The following is a 25,910-nucleotide window of genomic DNA, read 5'->3' as shown; positions in this document are numbered from 1 at the left end:
TTAAGCTTTGCTTCCAGGAGTGTGTCGTCCTCCTAGCCAGTGAGTGAGAACTTGGATCCTTTTGATCTGCCTCTTGGTAGCAGCGTCCTCCGAGAACAGAGTTTCCAAAGTGCTTTGTGAATCTGTGAGCACTTTTCCTGAATCTGCCCTCATCTCCTGTAAAACTCGCCATTTTCAAGGTGCTGTATCCAGCCCGGTGGATCATGCTGCCCGGGGCATCTTGCATATATTGCCATCAGCTGCCACTCGGTTCAGCCTACACTTGTAGACTCACCAAAGGCCCAGCCGAGTGATTGACGCCCTTCAACAGCGACTGTCAGCTGTGATGCTCTCTCGCTTGTTTTCCCTTTAGACACCTCAGCGGCTTGCGGGCCAGCCAGCCCTCCCTCCTGGGACATGCTCCCATCTGATGTGGTGCCGGCAGCTCTCTTTCAGATGCTTCATGCCAAAGATGTGTCCCTGGTCTTCAATCCGAGTATCTGTGTTTCGCTACATTCAGCATATACGTGTTAAATGAATGAAGGAACTTTAATCAATTAATATTTTAAGGCGATAACTTTTTCTGAGTTAAAAAATGCCAATGGAACTGCGGTGGGTATTTGGCTGAGCAGCTAAGATTCCACTTGGGAAGACCACATCCTGTCCTGGAGTGCCTGGGTCCAAGTCCTAGCGTTATTCTCAGTTCCAGCTTCCTGAAGCGCATTCTGGGTATGCCGTGGCTGGCGATAGCTGTAACTCTTCGCTCCCAATTTTGGCTTTGATGAGCCGATGGATCGAACTCTCTCTCTCTCCCCTCCCTCCCTTCCTTTCAAATATAGTACTTTTATAACTGTTGATACTGCTGATTGCGTTTTAGGTAAAAGGCAAAAAGGTAGTGTTGCTATCATTGCTGGATTCTCAAGTTTTGATCCTTTTATCTGTAGCTTTACAAGGATTTGACTTGCTTGAAAAAGTTAGGAAAAAATTTTAAAAGAAATCTCTTGATATTTTTATCTTTCAGAAAACTGTGGACTCTATTTTCCAGAAATAAAAAGATATCCAGGCAAATATTTACACAGATGTCCCGAATCTGTAAGAAAGTGGCTTCGGCAGCTGAAGAATGCTGGGAAAATTCTTTTGCTAATTACCAGTTCTCATAGTGATTATTGCAGACTTCTCTGCGAATATATCCTCGGGTATGTGACAAGTTCAGTTGTTTTCACCAACTGGCATAGTAAAAATGGTATGAGAGGATGTTGAGTGGTGTAGCCTAGGTAACAACAGGCACGGCAGAACCAGTGGTAAGTTTCATAAGTTAATCCTTATGTCACTTCTGTGTGCAAGACCAGAATACATCTGTGGTCAAGGCAAGCTTCTATCCTGGAATAGAAGAGCTCTCCCAACAGTTTCTGAAGTTTCAGAAGGCACAGAACTGTCATGACCATGGTGCAAGGGTGGGCCTCAAAGCTGAGCTCTCCCTGCTTTTTAGCCTCCTGCTTTCCCTGTGTGGATTTCATTTGTTCTGTGATAGAATCTGTGAATGCCTTTTCTGCTGAGCAGGGCTGAGGCGTGAAATCCTTGAGGTGAACCAAGCTCGAAATCTTAGATAACTTGGGAGACGTCCCTGACGGTGGAGCCCTGCTTCAGGACACACACTGTGCTTTCAATTCCTTTTTCATTAACATAGATAACATAACCCTTTTTGTTGTCTATTTACTGTGGATTTGACTTGTTAAAAAAAAAGAAAGTTCTGGGATACAAGGTAAGTATTGCATCTCCAGTGTGAGGTCTGTCTTAATAATCCTGAGAAAACCAGCGGGGACCTAGATCAGTGTGCTGCTGTGTTGTTTTGGTTATGCTTATGTTTATAATTCAAACAGCTGTCAGGAAGACTCGCACTCAGCCACCTTCTCTCTGCAGTGCATCATTCAGCCTCAAATGTGTAAAACAGGAAGCATGTAAAAGTTGATGAGGACAGATATGATATTGTGGTAAAATAGACAAACATTATGTTCTGTTTGGTATGGTCCATTTCTAATTGCTTAGAATCAATTTATGAGAAATGTTGTTGCTTTTCAGGAATGATTTTGCTGATCTCTTTGACGTTGTGATTACAAATGCGCTGAAGCCGGGTTTCTTCTCCCATGTACCAAGTCAGAGGCCTTTCTGGACGCTGAGTGAGTGTGTTCTTTCTTTTTTCCTCCTATGTACCTCTTGGCTAGCAAGTGCAGTACAGTGTCTTCTTTCCCCTTAATGGGGAAAAGAGATTATAAAATACCCCTGTTTATCGTAAGTTTTGCGCTATCATTTATTGTCATTATTTGTTTGCATGACAGCCTCTCCCGACTAAAAACGAACAACAGGGTGGACGTTGTGGCATGGCAGTGAAGCCATAGCCTAGGATGTACACGCCCCTCATTGGAGTACTTGACTGATCCAGTTACATCCTGATGGGGAACCTATGACAGCCTAAGTACTTGAGCTCCCACAACACATGTGGGAAACTCAGACTCCTGGCTGCAGCCTGACCCAGCCGCACCTGTTGCAGACCTTTATGGAATGAACTAGCAGACGAAAGCTTGCTTCCTCTGCTTGCTCGCTCACCCTCTTTCTCTCTCTCTCTCAATACGAGACACACATACATACACATTGCTTTGCATTTCAAAAAGTAACTTAGATAAAAGTGAAGATCATGGGCTTCTGATTTTTAGAGCCTAACTAAATGCCTCAAACAATGGAATGATGAATTAATTATAGTAAGTTAGAATTAGTTAAAAATAAAATCTTTTTTAAAAAATTATTTAAAAGGAAGAGTTACAGAGAGAAGGAGAGACAGAGAGAGAGCTTCCATCTATTAATTTAACTCCCCAGTGGCTGCAACAGCTGGAATTGAGCTGACTAAAAGCCAGGAGGCAGGAGCTTCTTTTGGGTCTCATGGGAGTTCAGGCCATAGGCATGTTAGCCTACCTCACGATGGCATGGGCCCCAGAATGGGTTGCTTTTTTAATAGAAGTGACTGCAGGGTGTGTAAAGATCAGAGCAAATGAAACAGTTCTCTTTCTGGGGACCAGGAAAGGCCTTCAAGGAAGAGTGTGAGAATTACCACTTGTATAGAAGAGGTTGGTATGGAAAAAGGTTGAATGAAGAAAGTAAACAAATTGTGCAGATGAAAATGAATGACAGCAGTGTGACTACTCATGGTACCAAATGTCTAAAAGCTGCTTGAATAAACCTACAAAATGGAAAAACAAAGCATAAGGAGGAATGCAGGATGGTAGTTGGGGAGACTGAAAGGCATTAAGTTTTTATCTGTTGCATTGTTACCTGTTGAGTCTTTTGTTTCTATTTCATGGGGTGTCAAAGATACTTAGTGATAGGGTGACATTTGAGAACCATTCATTTCTCTTTAATAAATGTGTATAATAAGTCTAGGAATGACTGGAAGTTGAAAGAACTATAAATACATATGAATGGATATAGTTATCAAATAAAAATTACAAACTTATTCCAAGTCCAGCTATATTTAAAAGAACAGAATTAGAAGCCAGTGTTGTGGCATATGTTTCTGCCTGCAATGCCATCATCCCATATTGGGTGTGCATGCAAGTCCTGGCTGCTCCATTTCCAGTCTATCTCCCTGCTAATAAGCCTGGGAAAGCAGCGGAAGATGGCTTATGGTCTTTGGCCCCTGTACCCATGTGAGAGACATGGTAGAGACTCCTGGCTCCTAGTTTTGCCTCTCCCAAGGCTGATTGTTGTGACCCATTTGGATGGAAGAGATTTCTGTCTCTCCCTCTTTCTTTCTGTAACTCTGCCTTTCAAATAGATACATCTTTTATATAAAAAAAAATCTTGAATGTGTTATATAAGCATATAATATGCCTGTACCCAAAAGCAACCACTGTAATAGATGCTTTGTAATTTATTCATTTTGATTCAGGCACTTGGCAATATATAAACATTCAGAGCCAAGCTGAAACAATATTTAATATACATTTCTCCTTACTTTTCCACAGCCACACCTTACTGTATTTTAGAACGAAACTTAAAATCCCCCAAAAACTTGTGCACATGAATCAAAATTGCACACTGTTCCTTAATATGAAAATTCAGAGTTATTTGCTTTGAATTTCTTTAAGATTTTAAAAAATTTTTATTACAAAGTCAGATATACAGAGAGGAAGAGAGACAGTGAGAAAGGTCTTTTGTCCGATGATTCACTCCCCAAGTGAGTGCAAGGCCGTTGCTATGCCGATCCGAAGCCAGGATCCAGGAACTTCTTCCAGGTCTCCCACACGGGTGCAGAGTCTCAAGGTTTGGGCCATCCTCAACTGTTTTCCCAGGCCACAAGCAGGGAGCTGGATGGGAAGTGGAGCAGCTGGGATTAGAACTGGCACCCATATGGGATCCCGGTGCATTGAACACGAGAACTTTAGCCACTAGGCCACACCGCCAGGCCCTATTTGCTTTGAATTTCTACTTTTTGGTAGCAAAAAGCCTGACATGGTGCCAGGCAATTGACAGTCGCTTAGACCACTCTTCACTAATGGGCTCAGGAACTGTGAAGTCTAAGTTCAGTGTAGCAGGTGTCAAGCACCAAGGGATCCTTGCTGAAGCAGGGTCGTGCATTTCATTAGGTACAAGGGCTGACTACAGATTGAGGCTTATGTCATGAAGGTTATAACCATCTGATTAGAGGGTTGGGGGGGTGCATCCTCAGAGAGGCCAGCTGGGGAAGACCTGTTGGAAAAGATCGAGTAAGGAAACTTACCATGTAAGCCCTGATGATGAGCAGTCAGAAAAGCAGAGGACTAGTGTTCCTGGCTATGGCAGAAGCAAGTTTGAAGGCCCAGAAACGGAGCAGTTCCATCGTATCACAGTGACGGGGAAGAGGCCTGTGATTCTGCCTGATGACCCTGGGGAGGAAGTAGATGGAATTAGAAGGAAAGAAGGCGAGTGTTACTTCATCCGTGATCTGGAAGCCTCGGTATTTAAGGAGTGCACCAATAATATATCAGAATAATTTTGGTTTAGTCAGTTTATCTCTGTGCCTCTCAAATAAACATTTTTAAAAGCAATTCATTTTTCAACATACTAATTATAAGCTATGGATTATCTATTTTAAGCTATGAATTATCTAATTGGTAATGTTCAGAAAGTATATGAATGCTAACAAATACAAGCACACACACCAAGAGAAAGCAATGCACATTAATGTGTACCATTTTTTAAAAATATGTATTCATTTATTTGAAATTGAGAATTATAGAAAGAGACCAGAAGAGATCTTCCGTATGTTGGTTCATTCCCCAGATGTGTGCAGTGGCCAGTACTGGGCGAAGCCAAGGCCAAGAGCTTCATCTGGGTTTCTGACATGGTGCAGGGGTTCATGCACTTGTATCATCCTATGCTGCTTTCCTCAGACCATTGTCATGGAGCGAGAACAGAAGTGGAGTAGCCAGCAGTGCCCAGGCATGGATTGGATTTTGGCATCCCGGGTGGCAGTTTTACCCACTATACCACAGCACTAGCCTGTAAGCCATTGTTTAATGTGTTGGACATCATGATTGCATTGAGTGATGCTGACAAAGATAGTATATTTTGCACAGTATTTTTTTAAAGATTTATTTATTTTTATTGGAAGGGCAGATCAACAGAGAGAACGACAGAGACAAAGATCTTCCATCTGGTGGTTGCTCCCCAAGTGGCCACAATGGCCAAAGCTGAGCCAGTCTGAGGCCAGGAGCTTCTTCTGAGTCTCCCATGCAAGTGCAGGGTCCTAAGGCTTTGGGCCATCATCTACTGCTTTCCCAGGCTTTTGTTGTTGGTGCTTTCAGAGTCCTATCCTAAAAAATCTTACAATTTGAGTTTTGAAAAGCAATCTGCCTTTGTCTTTATGTGGTTTCAAAGATGAAAAGTCTTGTTGGTGAAGAACCACAGTCCTACCCCCATTATTGTTGCTGACTATTCTGGAATGCCTCGGGACCTCCGAACAAACGGGACTCCATGGTATCAGTGGGTCATACAATGAATCAGATTTTTTAGCGTTAACCCGAAATAGCCGGTTGCATTTAAACTTATTAAAATGGTTGCTAGAACTGTTAACAGAGGAGCATTCTTCCCCTCTTGGAAGATCCCGAGTTCCCTGCGTTCTGGCTTGGATGCCCATGCTGCTGCCCAGCTCTTGTGCCTGAGGCACTCGCGCGGCTGCTTTCTGTCCTTCCTCTTGGAGCAACCTTCTGTCTGCGGCTCCCCTCTCTCCTCCGGCTGCCCGTCCACGTCCTACTTCTCACCCGTGGCTGACTCACAATTTCCTACAGCCCAGCTTCACTTTTCCCTGCCTCCCAGAGCCGTTTTCTGTCTTCTGCACTCTGCAGCCCAGAACACAAGTCCCGTGAATTGCGATGCGTCCCGAAGAGTTACGCCATCTTGGCACACCCCTCCTCCCACAGTGGTGGTAGTAACCTTTCCAAACAGGGCGCTTAACCAGGCTAGGAAAGTCAGTCATGGTCCATTTTCCTTTCCCTTCGTATCTGACCCGCGTTTTAGTTTTATCGGGTTTGCCACCATTCCTTGTACGAACTGGTGCGCCAGCCCTTCAGGCACCGGCTATCACACTGCTTCCGAAACGGTCACTCCGGCTCCATCGAGCCCGGTAAACCTCAAGCCACCTCCAGTGCAGCTGGTGTTAGGAAACAACGCCAATACCCGTAGGCCTGCCATTATGACCTTCATCGATATCGAAATTACATCGACTGATTAAAATCAGAAGAAAACGGGACCCGGGGGCATGGCCTACCGGCTAAAGTCCTCACCGAGCAGGCCCGGGATCCCATATGGGCGCCGGTTCTATCCCGGCAGCCCCGCTTCCCTTCCAGCTCCCTGCTTGTGGACTGGGAAAGCAGTCGAGGATGGCCCAAAGCCTTGGGACCCTGCACCCGCGTGGGAGACCTGGAGGAAGTTCCTGGTTCCCGGCTTCGGATTGGCGCAGCACCGGCCGTTGCAGCTCACTTGGGGAGTGAATCATCGGACGGAAGATCTTTCTCTCTGTCTCTCCTCCTCTCTATATATCTGACTTTGTAATAAAAAATAAATAAATCTTTAAAAAAATAAAATCAGAAGAAAACGGACAATCGAGAAGCGCAGTGCGTATGCGCCCCCACTCCGCCCCAACGAGTCGCACAGATGTGACGTCAGCGGTTGTCATGGTAGCAGGGGCAGGCCAGCGTTGCCAGGAGACGCGGGGGTGGGGGGTGGGGGCTGAATCCTTCCACTCTTCCCCCCACCAATTCCTGGCAACCCTGAAGGACAATTTGGAGGCCCAGAGCCCTTTGCACAAACTGTTCCACATCACGTGTGCTGCTGCCTGACTAGTGCTCCACAGTATCTCTGTATTGCAAAATTACACATCTGTTAGGGAGAGGCCATGTTTGTCTTGTTCACTGCAATGTCTAATGTTGCCCACTCTCCCTCCCCCACTGAGGGAAGCATTAGCCAATCGCTGTCCCTGAACCCCTGACTTCAGTTACTGCTAGCGCACCTCCTCCCCCGCACTCTCCGTCGTCTTAGGCGTATTTCCTCCTGCAGGTGCACTCGGTGGACATTATGTTACCCAGAAACCAGTCACTTTGTGTACCTTCTTTTCCTAGTCAACCATTAAATTGCCCTGGCTAGAATCCTCCGTACTTTTACCATTTCATAGCCAGTGCATCAAAGCTCTGTTTAATCTCACTTGGAAATCTCATCTCTGCCTGGCTTTCAGTGAAGCCTCTTAACCCCTCCTCCAACTTTCTTAAGATACTTCTAGCACAAACTGCCATTTGTCACTTGTTTTAACCATTGTAATATCTTTTATAAAATTTTCAGGATCAATCACACGAAGCATTTCCTCTCACACATCCTCTTTGTTCATGCCCCCTTAGATAATCCCACAGCCTAGTTGCTACATGAGCTTTGCTTCTCTCCCCCTGCCTCCCCCTCGTCCCTCCTCTGTTTTTGCTTCCTTCCAGAGATCTTCCCTCTGCAGGTGCCTATTACTGAAATGATTGCTTTTTATTCTTCTGTCAGGTTTTGGTTCCCACAGGTTCTATCTCCACTAGTATTTATCAGATTGTTGGTGTTAAAATGGAGATTCTGATAACAGTCAGTTCCAAGATAAATAATTTCTAAGCCAGTTTTCTGCTGATTTAGATGCTGCTGGTGGGGAATGGTAGTGGCCCAGACCTGTATCCTTGCTGCATGCCCTTCCCCTGCTCTGTGACTTCCTACCCCTTTGAGACCAAGCATAAATCACACTGCCTTGCCTGCACCTTCCTCTCCGGCTCAGGCAGCCATTTCCTCCTGGATGCTGTGAAGTGCCTTTCACTTGGCTATGAATGTCTGATAAGCTTTCCGTTGGATTATGAATGCTGAGAGTAGCAGTTTGTGTGTAGAATCTTCCTGTTTCACATACAGTCCAGCAAGGTTAAAACCTTGCCATGTGAAACAGACAGATTCCATCAGTACATCAAAAAAAAATATTAATTATAATCCACAAGCAGCTTATACTATTAGCTATAATTCACTGTTGTAGATTATACTATTAATTACAAATTAAATAGATTAAACTCTTATAGATTATACTATCATAATTAAATAGATTAAACTACTGTAGATTATAACTATTATAAATTAAATAGACTAAACCAATAGGCATTTCGGTGGATGTTTTCCTTGAAAATAAATGTTACTGCCATCGCCTAAAAATATTACTACATAACAAAACGTACATCTGGGGAACAATTGTAAGAATTGAAAAGATGTGTAAAAATAAATGAGCACTGTTCAGTCAAGCTGACGCATGCATGAAGTAATTCTCGGTGTCCAAAAGTTTACAAACATTTTTTAAAGGATAGCCAAGTCTGCATTATCCTCTCACAGATCAGAGTTCCCACCAGAAAACAAACATGCAGAACACAGCATCTTGTACTTCTCTTTCACTGCTTTATCTGTAATACATAAAAGAGTCTGTGAAATGTACTGGAAAAATATCAGATAGGAACAGAAAGAAATGAGCTATGTTCCCCTCTCCTTGTGTTTGATCCCAAGGCTGTGCAGGGATTCTGTTATATGTCATTTTTTGTAACAATGAGAAATGTCTATCAATACAGGATTATTAAATCACGGACCCTGTGTATGATAAAATAAGATGCATCTTTTTTTTTAAAGATTTATTTTTATTTTTATTGGAAAGGCGGATATACAGAGAGGAGAGACAGAGAGGAAGATCTTCCATCCGATGATTCACTCCCCAAGTGAGCGCAATGGCCGATACTATGCCGATCCGAAGCCAGGAGCCTCTTCTGGGTCTCCCGCGTGGGTGCAGGGTCCCAAAGCTTTGGGCTGTCCTCGACTGCTTTCCCATGCCACAGGCAGGGAGCTGGAAGGGAAGCGGAGGTGCCAGGATTAGAACCGGCGCCCATATGGAATCCCGGGCGTGCAAGGCAAGGACCTTAACCACTGCGCCACCGTGCCGGGCCCAAGATGCATCTTTTAAAATATGTACGTGAAGAGAAAGAGAGAACACTGTCGTCTACTGGTTCTCCACAGCCAGGGCTGAAGCAAGGGCCTGGAAACACAGTCTAGGTCTCCCACATGAGTGACAAGAACCCAACTACTCGAGCCATCACTGCTGCCTCCCAGAGTGGGCACTGGTGAAAGCTGGAGTCAGGAGCCACAGCCACCATTGAACCAAGTACTCTGATGCAGAACACAGGCATCCTAACAGCTAGATCACAACCTACTATGAATAGCAAGCATCAGAAATGAGCAAGTTATACTCACATGTGTATGTAACAAGCAGGTGGTTCTAAGAATCATCTCAGTTTGCTAGACCCACTTTTTGAAAAGCATAGATCCTGTGGCCTGAACAACAGAAATGTATTTTTTTGCTGTTGTACAGAAGTCTGAGACCAGAGTATCAGCAGGATTGTTTTCTTGCCCTGGTTTGTAGATGCTCCTCTTCTCCCTGCATCTTCAGGTAACCTGCATCCATTCAGTGTTTATCTGTGCTCTAATTTTTCCATCTTTTGAGGATAGTACATTGGATTGTGGCCCATCCTACTGGCCTCACTTTGTTAGTTTCCTAAAATCTGCAAATACACTGACATTCTGAAGTACTGATGGGTAGGACTTCAGTGTTGGAGTTGTGACATAATGCTGCTCAGCCCATAGCATATTTGGAAATATGCTCAAATCCATCCAGTTATATACCTTACATTTGTTAAATGTGTTGTATGTCAGTTATTCATCAGTAAATACTAAGAGGTCAAGGAAAAGGATATTCATATTCATTTTAAATGGTATAAAATAATAGTAATAAAAGGTGACAGCCTTTTGCAGAAGATGTGAACATATAGCTAATAACTGAAAAAATAGACTTTTGTTTAAAGTTTGTCTTTTTTTTTTTTCACTCAGAGAGACAGAGATCTTCCATCCACTGTTTCATTCCCCAAAGGCTTGCAGTAACCAGAGCTGGGTTAACTGAAAACAAGAACCTCACTCAGATCATCTGGGTTGCAGGGACTCACATGATCGAGCTGTCATCTGTACTGCTATAGCACTGGATATCATCTGCTGCCTGCCACAGGGAGCAATAGCAGGAAGCTGGGTTGGGAACAGAGCAGCCAGGACTCAACCCAGGCACTCTATTTAGGGATACGGTGTCCCAAGTGACAGCCACATTAAAATTGAGTCGAGTATTTTTTAAAATCACAAAAATATGTAATTTCAAAACACCAATAAGACAGTAACATCAAAAGCAGACAGTAACATCAAAAGCTTTGGGCACTTGGGGAATGCGGTAGCCACTCTATGTTGTCATCAGTGAGTGGTCTAGCACACAAACTTTTCCTGAAAGTTCTGCTTCCTAGGATAGGTTTCACCTGTCTTTAGTCAAGGCTACTAGCCATAGCTTTGACTGTCATTTTCTCACACTTATTTTATGGAAATGTTGAGTAAAATTTTTCTATTGCTATTTTTAATTGTTAAAACAAATTATTGTAATAAAACATAGCTATGTCCAAACACAAATGCAGCTTTCAAATGAGTTTTAGGGGCATTTACAGCATTGTGGCATAATGAGTTAGCCTACTACCTCAAAGGCAGCATCCAGTGGTGATGCCATTGCAAGTCCCTGCTGCTCCACTTCCAGCTCCTGCTAATGTACCTATGAGAGCAGTGGAGGATGGGCCAAGTATTTGAGCCCCCGGAACTCACATGAGAGATCTATAAGAAACTCAGCTCCTGGCTGGAACCTGGCCCAGCCCACACCATTGCAACCATTTGAGGAGTGAACCAGTAGATGGAAAATCTCTAGAAAGCTTTGAACAGACAGGAAAAAGTCAGCTGGCCTATAATTGCTCAGCCTGTACCTTACTGGTCAGGCTCCCGATTTGGCTTTTCCTAGACCTCACTAGGTAGGATGCAGAGTTCAGTTATTCCTCACTTGCTAAGTTATTGGGGATTTCTCTGCTCACCTGCCTAAGACTGTTCTACTCCTCAATTGTTAATATATGGCTTGTTAGAATTATAAGTCTGTTTTGATTATCCTAAAATGCATGAAGTTCTGTAAAATTTTGCTTGAATACTATAAACTGCTAAGTTTGAATACAATTTTAAAAAGTGCAATAATTCTAATTATTTCAGAATTGAGAAGTGATACCAGCACTTATGGTACTACCTCCAATTCCATAAAGACATATTTCAAACAGAATCTACCCCTGTTCTATGTCCCTTCCCCTCTTCATTTCCTCTTATACACATCCCTAAGTAACCACATAAATTACTAGGTCTCACTTTCTTGTACAAATTTCTTTAAAAAATCACTTTTTGTGTTTCAATTTTCATAAATATAATCATCATTTACATAAAAAAAGAAAATCTCTTTGTCTTCACCTCTCTCTCTGTCTCTCTCCCACACCTTAATTTATTATACATTTAGTTCATTACCTTTCATTTGGCTTCTTAATTTCATTAAGTCAATTTTTGGTAAATGATAGGCCATAGAAACAAGCTAGATCTTTAATATACTATGAGGTTTTTTTTTTCCTTGTAAGTAACTTAAAGCCCAAACATCTATTAATCATTAGCTTAGAAATTTTTAAGAATATTTTTGGATATCAGGCTTTTGCATAAAAAATTATTCCAGTCTATTTCTGTGGGATAATTTTTGCACTGATACATTCTACTCCACTCTGAAGAACATTTTAAACTTGAAAATATCAATTGAATTTCAGGAAAAAGCTATGGATTTACATTTTCATAAGATGGTCATGTTTAATCAGTGATTTGAGATAACATGTAAAAAATAATTAAATGTATAACATTAAGTCCAAAGTGCATTGTAAAGTCCCTGTTCTTTTTATTATCCATTGGTGACTTGTTTCCAATACAATAGATGACCATAAATAGCGCTAAGTTTGGGCAGCATATTAAGGTGCCATAAACCACTCAATGTCATCCCAGAGTCCCTGATGTGGAGTATGCTCTGAGGGTTCTGCTTAAGTGGTTTCGATAGTTCTGAAATGCTATTGATCTCACAGATCCAAGGATGAGGAAATCCTTCCAAGATCCATTGGCTGACATAATCTACCTTAGAGTCTCCATTCGCCCAGATGTTTGCTCTCAATGCTTAGCTGGGGTAGTTGACCAAAGTGTTCTGTCCTCCTTCCTTTGTTGTAATACTGAATGTCCTCTGCAGGCCCTATTGGACTGCCATTTCTTCCATGGGCACCTGGACATGCCACCCATTGCTCCACTTTAGCCATTGAGGAGGCCCAGTTCTGACAAATGCATGCATGAACAGTCCACAGATCCTGCAATTCTCCTCATGGTTGGAGTTCTGAGTCTAGCAGTTCAATTGGGGGAATCCCCAAAGAAACCTCATCTGAAGTGATCCCAAACCTGACGTTTTTGTGTGCTTGCCAGTATGAGGTCTGCCTCAACCTCAGTCTGTCTCTGTCATCAGCCTATGCACGTGCTGGTAGTTGCAATTACTGGGTCAGTTCTTTCTCCAGCCCCATCTCTTACACAAACCAATGGATGCTGCAGCCCAGCCCAACTCAGCCCACCACACACTGGGCCCTCACGTACACCAGTAGGAACTGCAGCATAGTCAGAGCGACCCATCCAGCTCCCTGCTTGTGGCCTGGGAAAGCAGTCAAGGACAGCCCAGTGCTTTGGGATCCTGCACCCATGTGGGAGACCTGGAGGAAGTTCCTGGCTCCTGGCTCCAGATTGGCACAGCACCGGCCATTGCGCTCACTTGGGGAGTGAATCATTGGACTATCTCTCTTCCTCTCTATATATCTGACTTTGTAATAAAAATAAATAAATCTTTTCAAAAAAGAATGGAATTCTATCATTTGCAACAAAATGTTCACAACTGGAGACCATTATGCTCAGTAAAATAAGCCAATTCCAAAAGGATATATATATATATATGAGAATATATATATTCTATAATATATGTGAGAATATATATAATATGTGTGTATATACACACACACCCACATAGATGAACTATATATTTGAGGCTAGAATAACTGGAGGTGAAGATACCTTACAATATTGCAGCATGCATTTCTACTCCCAATGAAACAGTTAAATATACCTCAGTGTTATGAATAATATGATGCTAGATTTTTTTGCCTTTGTCTATACCTACAACTTCGAGGTGCATGTGGACAACAGAATGTTGAACTTGTAATTGTTGCTGTAGGATTATAGTGCTGTAATAATGGGGGAGAATAGTGGGGTGGAAGATGGGGAAGGAAAGGGGTAATTCCTATGCCTACAAACTATGTCATTGAAAACAATAAAAATAACTTTTAAAAGCTTAAATTTTAATTCAAAATATGCTTCACAAGCTAGACTAATCAGGACTCAATAAAGTTATTATCTAAGAAAAAAACATATGGCCGATGAAGTGCTTATAAGAGCTGTTGGCTGAATGCTAGCTCCCTTCCCGCACATGGTTCCTCTTAGGTGCATTGCCTGCAGCCTGCAGCCATGTGCTAAATGTAGTCTGCCAGGAAACTCTCCCTTGATTACAAGGTGTATGATTGTCAAACTTTATTTCCAGAGAATGATGAGGAACAGGACGTGCTGCCGTCTCTGGATAAACCCGGGTGGTACTCCCAAGGGAATGCTGCCCAACTTTATGAGCTTCTGAAGAAAATGACTGGCAAGCCGGAACCCAAGGTATTTTTCCAATGAATACAGAGTTCTTGATGCCACTTGAAGAAATAATCAGTTGAAAATCGGACCTATAGTTTTAAGGGCATTCAGCTTAGTTACCTATGAAGAAACCATCTGCCTCTGCCTGTTCACCAAATCCCTCCTCTTTCCTCTTGTGCCTAAAGAAACTTTCCTTCATTACTGTGGCCTGGGTCTCTGTGACAGAGCAGAGTCAGGTTCCAAGCATGCAGCTGCAGATCTAGGAAGTATACGCGATTAGTGTGTGCTGTGTGTGAGAATGATACCTCAGTAACAGTCCACAAAAAAAAAAAAAAAACTTTTTGTATATAAAATAACTGAGGTTACACCACAGATATATCTAAAGACAGGCTTGGGTTTGATAACTTGATGACATAGCTAATGTTGGACCTTGGTAATTTTGAGCAGTAGAACCCTGTGTTTCAAGAATGTATTCCAGGAGCCCCATGAGCAGCAGAGATCATCAGGTAACCGAATCCTACACCACTGGCTGCGATCATGCTGGAGCCCTTGGACCCACTGAGGGGTTTAGTAGATGGAACATCCACACATAGAAATTCTAGTTCCTAGCCGTTCACTGCATTTTCCCACCTGTAAATTGAAGGATGGAAGCTAGAGCAGATCTTTCCAGATCCTGCATGCCCAGTCTCGTGCTTAGGGATTCTGTTTCAGTAGATCTGTTCTGGAGCCCAGCAACTGCTTTCGAGAGTAGCTGTACTATACACTTAGATTGTGTGTAACCCACTGTCACAACTTCTGTCTGATGTCTCATCAACTCTTAAGTCCAGGGGACAGGTTTAGTTATAAACACACAGTCTCAGATGGACTGAGTCAAAATATCTATTTCATTTTCTGCCTTTCAGCTATTTAAAAATACATTTCATAATTCCTTAAAGCAAAATGAAACAGGTTGATGTTCACCTGTGGATTTAATTCAAAGATGTGTAAGATGCTTATTCTGATGTCTGATGAAGAACACGCACTGTTGAGGTGTGATTTTCCAGTTTCCATTAAATAATACCACTGCACTGTACAATTCTTACGCTTCAAACAGAATTTGCTATCTGACTTCCAGGTTGTTTACTTTGGTGACAGCATGCACTCAGATGTTTTCCCAGCTCGTCACTATAGCAACTGGGAGACTGTTCTCATCCTGGAGGAGCTCAGAGGACAAGAAGTTGGGAATCCTGAGGAGTCGGAGCCTCTAGAGAAGAAAGGGAAATTTGAAGTAAGTCTTCCCAGCAGTGCTTTCTTTGAAAGAAAAAAACTTTTAGATTATCCTGGTCCAATTACATGTCCTCACGTATTCTAACATGAACATGGTGCCAGGTAACTTAAGATTTAAGCATAATTAAAACAAGCCTAGTTAAGGAGACTAATCCCTTTATTAATGTTTTCATCTATTTCTTCATTACAACTAAAAGCAAGATTCTGCAAACATCTTTTATTTCTGTTTGAAAGGCAGATTTACAAAGAAAAGGAGAGACAAAGACATGCTGATTCATTCCCCAAGTTGCCAGTGGCTGTGACTGAGTCAACCTGAAACCAGGTGCCAGGAGTTTTCTCTGGGTCTCCCACATTGGTGCAAGGGCCGACGGACTTGAGCCATCCTCTGCTGCTTTCCTAGTCCATAAGCAGGGAGCTGGACCAGAAGTGAAGCAGCCAGGACTCAAACTGGCATCCATTGGGATGATGAAAGCCATCCCCAGATTTTGCAAGCTTTCTCAAATAACATGTTATGGAGCCTGGTGTGATGGCTAATAGCTAAATTCTCACCTTGCAAGCAAGCGCTGGGATCCCATATGGGTGCTAATTCAAAATATGATAATAAGTCATTTACAAAAATAATAAAAAGTAATATCTAAGAATCAACAAATACATAAGGCCTTGATGGAGGTCTCATGTTCTAGGTACACTGGAAATAGCAAATATTTTTGTCCTCTTTCCCTTCTGTAAAAATCAAATGCAAAATTAGATATCGTTTAGATGCTATAATAATTAAGCTTGTTATTTTGATTATAGGAAAATGTTTCTATATTGTTCTTTTTGGCACACTTTTGATATTACAACCAATTGACTATTTTAAAAATCAGTTTCAATTTAACATAAAGAGTGCTGCTCAGTAAGAAAATATTTTTCATTTCCAAGAAGACAGGGTATTCCAAAAACCGTTTTGTAGATTCCTAGAGGACTTTTCTATTGATTGACGTAATGGATGAAAAAATACTTACCAGATTGAACATTCATTGATTACAGTTTTTACTATTCTGGTTTTTTGTTTGTTTCAGGAACCAAAGGCAAAACCTTTAAATACTTTGTCGAAAAAATGGGGCTCTTTTTTTATTGATTCCATTTCGGGACTGGAAAATACAGAAGACTCCTCGGTTTATACGTGGTCTTCTAGGAGAATACATACCTACAGCACTATTGCAATTCCTAGTATTGAAGCAATTGCAGGTAAGAAGGGCAATACTAATGAAGTTTAAATACTAGAAGTCTTGTCTTGAAAAGACAGTTATCTCCCTATGATATGATTTCTTCTACAGAAACACCTTCTAGGTGTGACAATCTAAGTAATTAGGATGACACTTCCATTGGAGCCAAGTACAAATGCTGGACAGCTTTCTTTCTTCTTTGTTTCTCTTTCGTTCCTCCCTCCCTCCCTCCTTCCCTTCCTCCTTTCTTTCTTTCTTTTCTCCCTTCCTTCTTTTTTGATTTTAAGTCTGCCTGGGAATATAATATAAAGGAGGTAAGGAAGAGTTCCCAGTAAAGAATGCGAAGCAAGTCCAATAATGTGACCCTTGCTTGTGGAGCTGCTTTCTCACTAGAGGGTAGGTGGGCCTTCCACTAACAACCAGTCTGCAGGGGTGAGAAGTGTAGGCCGGGGCCTGCCTGAGGAGAGGGACCTGAGGCACCCTCTCATCCTCTGTTGAGACTAGTAGGATTTCCCTCAGAATAAAGATGAACTAGGAAATGATTTCACAGGACTGAAACTCAGTGTCAGATCCCCTGAAACTCTGTAGTTGGATTGAGGAGATTCCACATTGCTAGTGGCCTTATAAAAGCAAAAGAAAGGCTGGTTTTAAAAGGATGATGGACTGAGACCTGACTTCTTGCAGAATCAATGCAGGTGAAAAGACCATGGACTGTTGTTTTCAAAGGGCATGAAGAAACAGCTGCCAATCTTGATGAAGTTTTTGTCTACCCATTAAAGCAAAGTTGGGGAAGCTTGTTTCTGCCAAGTGCAATTTTGATATTTATAACATCATTGTCAAGACATACAAAATTACCGGAAAAAGAAATTTGCCTGCTATAGATTTATTAAATTGCAGGGGCCACATTTTTTGCCATGGCAGGGCCAGACCAAGTTATTTTGTGGGCATTATATGGATCATGAACCAGATGTTCCCCACCCTGCATTAAAGATATCATTAAAGAATAAAAGTAAAATATTCTTAGATACAGAAAAATGGGGAAGAAAAGATTCGAGAATATCTCCAGAAATCTTTCACTACAGGAAATACTAAAGTGTATTGTTCCTAGGTGAAAGATAAATTGCTCCTTGTCAGAAAATTGAAGAATCATAAATGATTACATAGCAACAAAAATATGTAAATAAAATAAAATGACTATTTCCCAGTGAAATAATGAAAAACTGAGTCCTGTAGAGTTTCAATAGAGAGTTAAAATACATGACAACAATGGCATTATAAATGCCACAAAGAGCAGATGAAATAAAGATGTTCTAACATCCTTGAATTCACGCAGTAAAAGGTAAGAGTATATTAGGTATGGATAAGTCAGAAATGCATGTTAAAATCAGAAAACCATCAAAATAATTATAATTATGCATATCAAACTAATATGTAAAATAATGTAAGAATCAAAAAAATAAGGGTAGAAAAAGAATATTGGGAATAAGCAGGATAAATGGATAGAGCTAGTGAGATGATAGATTTAAACCTGCAGTAAATATAGATGACCAAATGCTTCAGTGAAAAACCTGGATAAAATACCCAATGAAAGACTGAGTGTGAGGTGCATGTCTGAAACATAAGGACTCGGCTTAAATTCAGTGTAAATGTCAAAAGATTGAAGGAGATAATACCATGCTAACAGTGACGATATTAATATGATGCCAAGTAAATATTAAGAGGAAAACACTTCAGTAACATGAGAATCACTTTATAATGATCAAGGTTCAGTTCCCAGAAATCCAGGATACTTACAAGGCCCCCTCTCCTTTCCTTGTTTTCACATTGCAGAGAAGCCCCTAAAATGCCCATCCTGCCGTGCAGAATTGTATGCTTTCTGCTTGAATTCTTTGTTTACAAATTCCCTTCAGAACTTGACTGAGGGCTTAAAGAGAAAAGTAGCAGAGTTACTGCCCCTTGCTCCTAGCCACTCAGTTTTTCTCTCTGGAGCCCATCAAGTCTGCCAGAAACGCTTCACTGGCATTTCTGCTGCCAGTAGCCTTCCTGGCAACAGCCACAGTTCAAGTGCCCGGAAGGGAAAGGCTGTGGCTGACTGCAGGCTCACCGACCTTCTGGTTACTGCTTCCCAGAACTGTGTCCCCAACCATCATAGCTGCCTTCTCAGCCAATACTGTTTCACTAGTCCGATGTTTGTATTTCATCCAGTTTTTCTAATTGTTTTAGAAATGGAGATCTAGTTACATTTTTGAACTGCAGACTCTCTTACGTTAGCTTAAAGGTGGTTATACCAGACTACATTCCCTGCCTCTTAAAATGGCTATGACAGAAAGCAAAGCAAAATAGGATTATTCACCTGTAACAGTGGTAGCATGATGACAAGGACTGCCCTAAGACACATAAGACCTTCAACAGATCTGTCCTCTATGGCAAGATATAATCCAGTGTCAAAACATGTATAACCTTTTAAAAGAGTACTGCTTTTGAAAGAGTGGGTTATTGTTTTTGTTTTGTCACACACACACACACACACACACACACATATATATACATATATATATTAAAGATAGTTTAGATACAGTTCTCCCTTTTCCAGGTAATTGCTCTGCTTTAAAAAAAAAAAAAAAATGGGTGTTGGAACTTTAAGAAAGAAGCCAGCCCAGAATTAAACTATCATTTTCAATGTTTATAGTTCATTTTTTTCTTTCAAAGTGACTCAGTTTTTCTGATAGAATGTGAAAATGGAAGCCAGATTATTCCAAAGTGCCTTTGTGAAAAGGTCCAAAAGGATTTGGTTGTGAAATAGTAAGAAAAATAGTGAAGTTTCAAAGAGTGAAACTCTCTTATCTTAGAATTTAAAACCCTGGCAAAGAATTAGGGTATGACCATCTCTCTTGAAACAACCATAACCTCAGTGTGCCTCCTGTATGTATATTCCAGAAGCTAGGAAAGAGAACCCTTACCTTTGGCTCAGCTTTTCTCAGGACAAAAATGCTAACTAAGACTTGCCAGTACAAAACAGAGCTAAACAAGTGCCCATTTTCTGGTGTGGAAAGGATTATACCATTTGTGCTTTTGACATTTGAAACCTCAGAAAACAAAATTTTGGTGTCTAAGCTACCTACATTGCTGTGAGATCATCATCTATTCTAAGGAAGTTATATGTCACGCAGAACTTGAGATTGATTGTTACAGTAACTAGCTCAATATAGTCAGATACTACTGTGTAATTTACGTCTAAGTAAGAAAGAAGGAGTAATGACAACGTTAGATGTCTTGAAGATAGAATCTTTATATAGATATTATCTTGCAAATCTTTTTAATTGCCCAGAGTTGTTCTGTTTGTCTATATGATATTATTTTACATTGATCTTAATTGTGTAAGAATATTCACTTTCATTTTCATTCACTTCATTTAATTGTTTCCCAGTTTAGATAATATGGTTGACATTGTACAGACTTTAACAAAACACTTTTTCAAATTTTGTATTCTATTTTTTCAAATAGTTTACATAGTTAAGAGGGGTATATGACCATAGGGGCCTCTGATTATGAGAGGATCAGGTATAGAGGAAGGTAGATGGGACATATGTTTCAGTTCTTTTCGCTATCCCTGTGTCTGCAAGGGGAAATGGAAGGGGTTACCCTTGCTGTAAAACTGCATAGCACCCAGGGACAGGAACAGTCATTTGATGACACCTTGGAGACCTTAACATGGGGAAGAGTGTTCCAAGAGTGTTACTTGAATTGTTCTGATAGTTCTGAAGCATCATTGACTTCATTGCACCAGAGTTGAAAAAATATTTCCAATGTACATTGGATGAACAAGTCCACTCTTAGTGCATCCACAGACCTAGGGACACGCTGCAAAGCTTGGCTAATAGAATGGTCTGACCTGGGCTTGCTTCGGCAGCACATGTACCGAAAGAAGTGGTCCAGCCTGTTCTACTTTCCATCCTCTGATGAGGCCCTTTGCGTCGTCTGCTAGCCTGGATGATCTGGCTAGCATGTGTTCTGTGTGCATCTGGACATGCTGCCCACTGCACAGGCATCAGCAACTGAGCAGGCCAAGTCCTAATACATGCATTCCAAGTCAAACCACATATATTGTTATTTTCCCTGTGTCCACGGTTTGAGTGCAGCCATCTCGTTGTGGAGATCCCCAAGAAACCTTACCTGGGGTAACCTCAGACTTGACTCTTGCATGGGTCAGCCAGTGCGGGGTCAGGTTCAGTCCGTCAACTGCACCAGCAACACAAATACCAGTGGATGCAGCTACCTGATCAGTACTGCCCGCAGCCCCATTTCTCATGCAGACCGACCAGTACTGCAGCCTAGTGCAGTCCAGCCCACCACAAGTCCAGTCTTCACACACACCAGCAAGTGCTGCAGCTTAGTGGGGGTGACCCCCAGAAACTTCCACTAGGCTTAGCCCAGCCCTAGTTTTGGGGTGTGCTGGTATGTACTGTAGCCTAGCCTTTTCTGTCCTACATCTCATCTGGCTCTCATGCACAGTTATAGGTGCTGCAGCTTGACTTAGTACTCTGCCCCTAGTATTGGTCTACACGTTTGCCAACAGGTGCTGCCTTGACCAACCTGGCCTGTCCCCAGCCCTAGCTCTCATGCTCACCAGTGGGAGATGCAACCCAGCAGAGGAGTGCCCACAGTTCCCCTACCAGGCTGCTCCCTACTTCAGATCTTACACCTGCCAGAGGACACTGTGATCCAGCCTGATATGATTTGCACTCCACTCCAGTACTTGCCAGCAGATGTTACAGCCTGTCCCAGCTAGCCCACACGACTGCTGGCTTTCTCATACCAGTGGGTACAGCAGCCTAGCCCAGCCTGGCCCACCTCAGACCTGACCCATGTGCTGCTGCCAGATGTTGTAGCCCTGCCACAACTAGCGCACCCCCAGTCCCAGCTCTCATGCTCACCAGTGGAAGCAGCAGCCCAGCAGGGAAGTCCCCAAAGTCCCTCTAAAAGACCCACTCCTGCACTCCCCCTGATATTGTGCATGACAACGAGTTCTGTGGCCCAGTCTGAAATCTCCTGCTCCCAGTTTTGGCATTCACCAATAGGTGCTACAGCCTGGCTCAGCCTGGACCACCCCTAAATCCCAATTCTCACTTATGGATACAGCAGACTAATCCAGCCCAGCCAGCCCCCAGCCTTCCCATGAACTGGCAGATGGTGTGGTCCAACACAGCCTTGCCTGTACCCCATCCTGGGTCCCACTTGTTTCAGTGTATACTGTGGATTGGCTCAGCCCAGCCTATATATATGCCAACAAACGCTGTGGCCTAGCCTGGCCCCCAGACCTGGCTCTCACATTCACCAACAGGAGCTTCAGCCTAGCAGGAGCGTTCCCCAAATTCCATATTAGGCCCAGTCCTAGCAATGGATCTTGCATGTGCCTTCCGGGTGCTGCAGCCCAACCTGACATGTCCAGACCCTAGTCCTGACACTCACCAGTGGGTTCTCCAGCCTATTCTGACTCACTGCATCTCTTACTGGTGGGTACTCCAGCCTAGCTCAGCCTGTCCCACATCCATTCTGGCTCTCATGAGCACCAGCAGGTGCTGAAGCCTAGCCCAGTCTGTCCTACCCTCAGACTCAGCCCACCTGCATGCCAACAAGTGCTGCAGCCTTGTCCAGCCCAGTCCACCTGTAGCTCTGACTCTCACACTCATCAGTGGGAACTGCAACCTAGCAACAGAATCCCCAAAGTTCCCCTATCAGGCCTGTTCCCAGCCCTGGGTCTTGCCATGTGCTGGCTGGTGTTGTAGCTTAGGCCAGCCAGGTATGGCCCATACCCTGCCCTGGCTTTCCTGCATGCCAGCAGGTGCTGCAGCCTTTCCTGGCCTGCCCTACCCCAGACCCAGTTATTGTGCTCCCCAATGGGAGTTGTGACCTAGCAGGAGAATTCCCCAAGTTCCCATCCCAGCCCCAGATCCTGCATCCCAGTGGGTGCCCCAGCCCTGTCTGGTGTTGTCTGCCCTCAGACCCAATGTTTGCAAATGCCAGTGCATGCTGCAGGCTGGCCCCACCTGTCTTCCTCCTAGCTCTGGTTCCCAAGAGTGTCATATGAGTTCTCAGGTATAGTCTGGCTTAGCACATCATTACGCCCAGCTCTCGGGCAAACCCAAAGGTGTTGCAGTCACACAGAGGCAAGCCCACAAGTCCCCTACTGAATTTGCCCCCAGATCAAGTTGTCTCACATTCTGGTGAATGTTGCAGCCCAGTATGACATGGCCCACCCTCAGCTGCAACACTTTCAGGAAGATACTAAAGCCTAGTCCAACGAGGCATGCCCGATCCCCAGCTTTTGTGTGTGCCATTGGGTGTCAGGCCAGTGCTGCTTAGTCCAGCCCAGGAGTCCTAGTTCTAGGGTGGGCTTTTGGCATTGCGATTAAGTCATTCTTGGGGTATCCAAATGCCACATTAGAGAACAGCCTTGGTTCTGTTCCAGTTTCCAGCTTCCTGCTGATATGCACACATTGGAGAAGAGGTGATGGGCCAAGTGCTTGGGTCACTCCCAACTATTGTGGGCATTTAAGGAGTTAGTAACTTAGAAGATGGGAATTAAACTCCCCAGTCAGCACTCTGGAAATGATTTGCATGTCTCTGCATGTGATCTGATTTACATATTATTATAAATTTTGCACTGAAGGGCAGTTGCACTCTACATTGTAGGTGCCATCCACCTAGCTGGGAATAGAAATATTAAAATTATGAAACTATTAGACTTCTTCTTAGCAGTGAATATCAATTTTTAAAAGACTTTGTTAGAGAAAAATGGAAAGAGATCTTCCATCAGCTAGTTCACTCCCCAAACAGCCACAATGGCTGGGCTGTGCTGGGTTGAAGCCAGGAGCCCAGAGTTTCTTCAGGTCTCCCATGAAAGTGGCAAGGAATCAAGCACTTGGGCCATCTTTTGTTGCCTTCCCAGGTGCATTAGCCACAGAGCTGGGTTAAAGTAGACCAGCCAAGTTTGGAGGGAATGGCTTAACCCACCGTGCCACAATGCCAGTGTCTCAGTGTTTTATTTGTCCATTTACATTTATGAAAAGTATGTGGAGACCTGCGGGCTAATCAGATTTTTTTCCCCTCCAGAGTTACCCTTGGACTACAAATTTACGAGATTCTCTTCTAGCAATTCAAAAACAGCTGGCTATTATCCATTGGTTCATTAGACCATTGGTAGTAGATCAGTAGTCTTATCAAATGATGAAACACTGACAGCTAAGTATTGTTACTTAAAGGCCCACATATGCAGCAAGAACACTGTAAAAAAAGAAGAAGAAGAAGAAGAATTTTCAGGAAACACTATAAATGCTTTGTAACAAATTTTTAATGAAAACTGACCAAGAAATTGATACATGTTTGTAGGTCTCCTTTTTATATAAATCAGTTTGATGTTTAATAGCTGTAACTTAAAGTCTCATCATCCTACAACTAAAAAAGAACTTTAGTGATATTTTTATACCAATAGCTTTGAGATCAGAATTCACCTTGGGGATGATACATAGATTTACACATATGTCTAGTCTGGTGGATTTGGGAGTGTGGTCCACAGAACAATAGCAAAGTGTAACTAGCACAGGGGACCTGAGAACTTCATCATGAATATCTGTGGGCCCCATTCCAGAACTACTGAATTAGAAACTCTGGAACTGCTGCCCCGCAATGTGTGTTTTCAGAAGCCATCCAGGTGATTCTAATTCAGTGTCCAATTTGAGAACCAGTGTCCTTCATTGGTCTTAGTAGATAGTAGCTGAATATTGATGTACATCTTTTCAATGTCCCAGGAAAGAGCAGCCATAGTTGAGAACAGCTGATCTATATTGGTTCCTTCAGTTTATATCCGCTGAGTCCAATGAGCTGATTTATTTCTCCCAGCTATTAGGTTTTATGTTGTTCCTGTGTTTTCCAAAACAAGGAACTAGAGACATGATCTCTGAGATGATAGTATGGCACAGACATGGTACTGAAGCCATTATCTTAGCCTATTCTCATCTCTTAGATTCCTGCTCCCCCATAATGCTAAAGATTATTTAATCAATTCTTAATAACTTCATGGCATGTATGCTCAAATGAGGCAAAAATTGGCTGTTGATATGAAAAGCAATATTAAATAATACATTGTATTGTAACCTTCTAAAAGTGAACCCATGCTCTACAATTTTATTCTGTATCAGTTTTTAATCTTTGGGAGGAACTCTAATATTAAAAGTTTATGGTTGGGCTAAATTTTTCTACAGAGGATGATAATGAATAAACTGGTTGATAAAAATTACTATAAGAAGATTTAGAGATATACTGTAATCCAGAATTGTTGTGTTCTATCTGCTGTGTATAGACACTAGTAGATATTTGGAGCCAGATAGTATTTAAAATGATCATTTATATCCCAAACATACTTGTGGGGATGAGTTTCTCAGGGTAGGGCAAAAGAGAATTTTTTCATCCAAGTAGCTTTGTTTTGTATCTATCTGTAGATATATGGTGATATATTTGGCATTGATCTACTGTCATTGTAATATTATAATTAGCATACATCATCAGACTTTGAGCTTAGTAAAAGATGTCATTTTCCTGTGTCTTTTAAATAGACACTTGATTTTGTTTCAAAATAGTTATTTTTCTTATTTATTTATGTTTATTGCTTCAATGGCAAAGTATTCTTTCAGTGTTTATCAACTACTCTGAATATGAAATATGAGAGTCCCAAATAAGTGTAGCCATTGAGGAGTAGACATTTTTTTTTTTAAACTCGGGTCAGAAGTTCTACTTTTGTCAGTACCTGCCTGAAGACTTGAAAAAGCTACCATTTAATTTGGCCACTTTTTTCCATGATGTAAAAAAGAAAAAAGCTAGAGTTTATTTCTAAGTTTCCTTGCAACTTTCTGACATATCTCTGCTTCTTCTAATGAATGTTGTTTTTAGAAACTAACTGGATTAACTTGGGGGAGTGGGAAGGGAGATCCCAGCGCCAACTAAACTGTATCAAAAAACAATAAAAAAATTTTTTAAAACTAACTGCGTTTGTATTTTTTTATTTTGTTTTTTATTCTAAAACATGACTTTGTTTCTAATTGTATATGAAGAGTAAAAATAATCTTCAAAAAGTGACACTACAAAAAGAATTTTTATAATATATGAAGAAAAGTTATGTAACTGGGCAGAAAACTTAGTATTAACACACAGACAAATATTCAACATCTAAAAGATACCTTAATA

General features: G+C 42.1%; 1 protein-coding gene across 1 annotated transcript; it reads left to right on the top strand.

Moving 5' to 3' along the window:
- Positions 1-996: 996 nt before the first annotated feature.
- On the top strand, positions 997-24,013 carry LOC121167117 (5'-nucleotidase domain-containing protein 1-like; the record flags this gene model as incomplete). The annotated part of the gene is given in 6 exon segments (XM_040996496.1): positions 997-1,175; positions 2,059-2,156; positions 14,102-14,220; positions 15,311-15,463; positions 16,524-16,692; positions 23,784-24,013. Coding segments are annotated over 6 exon segments (948 nt in total), but the record flags the coding sequence as incomplete, so codon positions are not given.
- Between the last annotated feature and the right edge of the window lie 1,897 nt (positions 24,014-25,910).

The sequence above is a fragment of the Ochotona curzoniae genome, unplaced genomic scaffold (assembly GCF_017591425.1).
Source record: "Ochotona curzoniae isolate NIBS_2020 unplaced genomic scaffold, NIBS_Ocur_1.0 patch335, whole genome shotgun sequence".
Lineage (NCBI taxonomy): Eukaryota > Metazoa > Chordata > Mammalia > Lagomorpha > Ochotonidae > Ochotona > Ochotona curzoniae.
The sequence above is the reverse complement of the archived record's forward strand: the minus strand, read 5'-3'. Positions and strand labels throughout refer to the sequence as shown.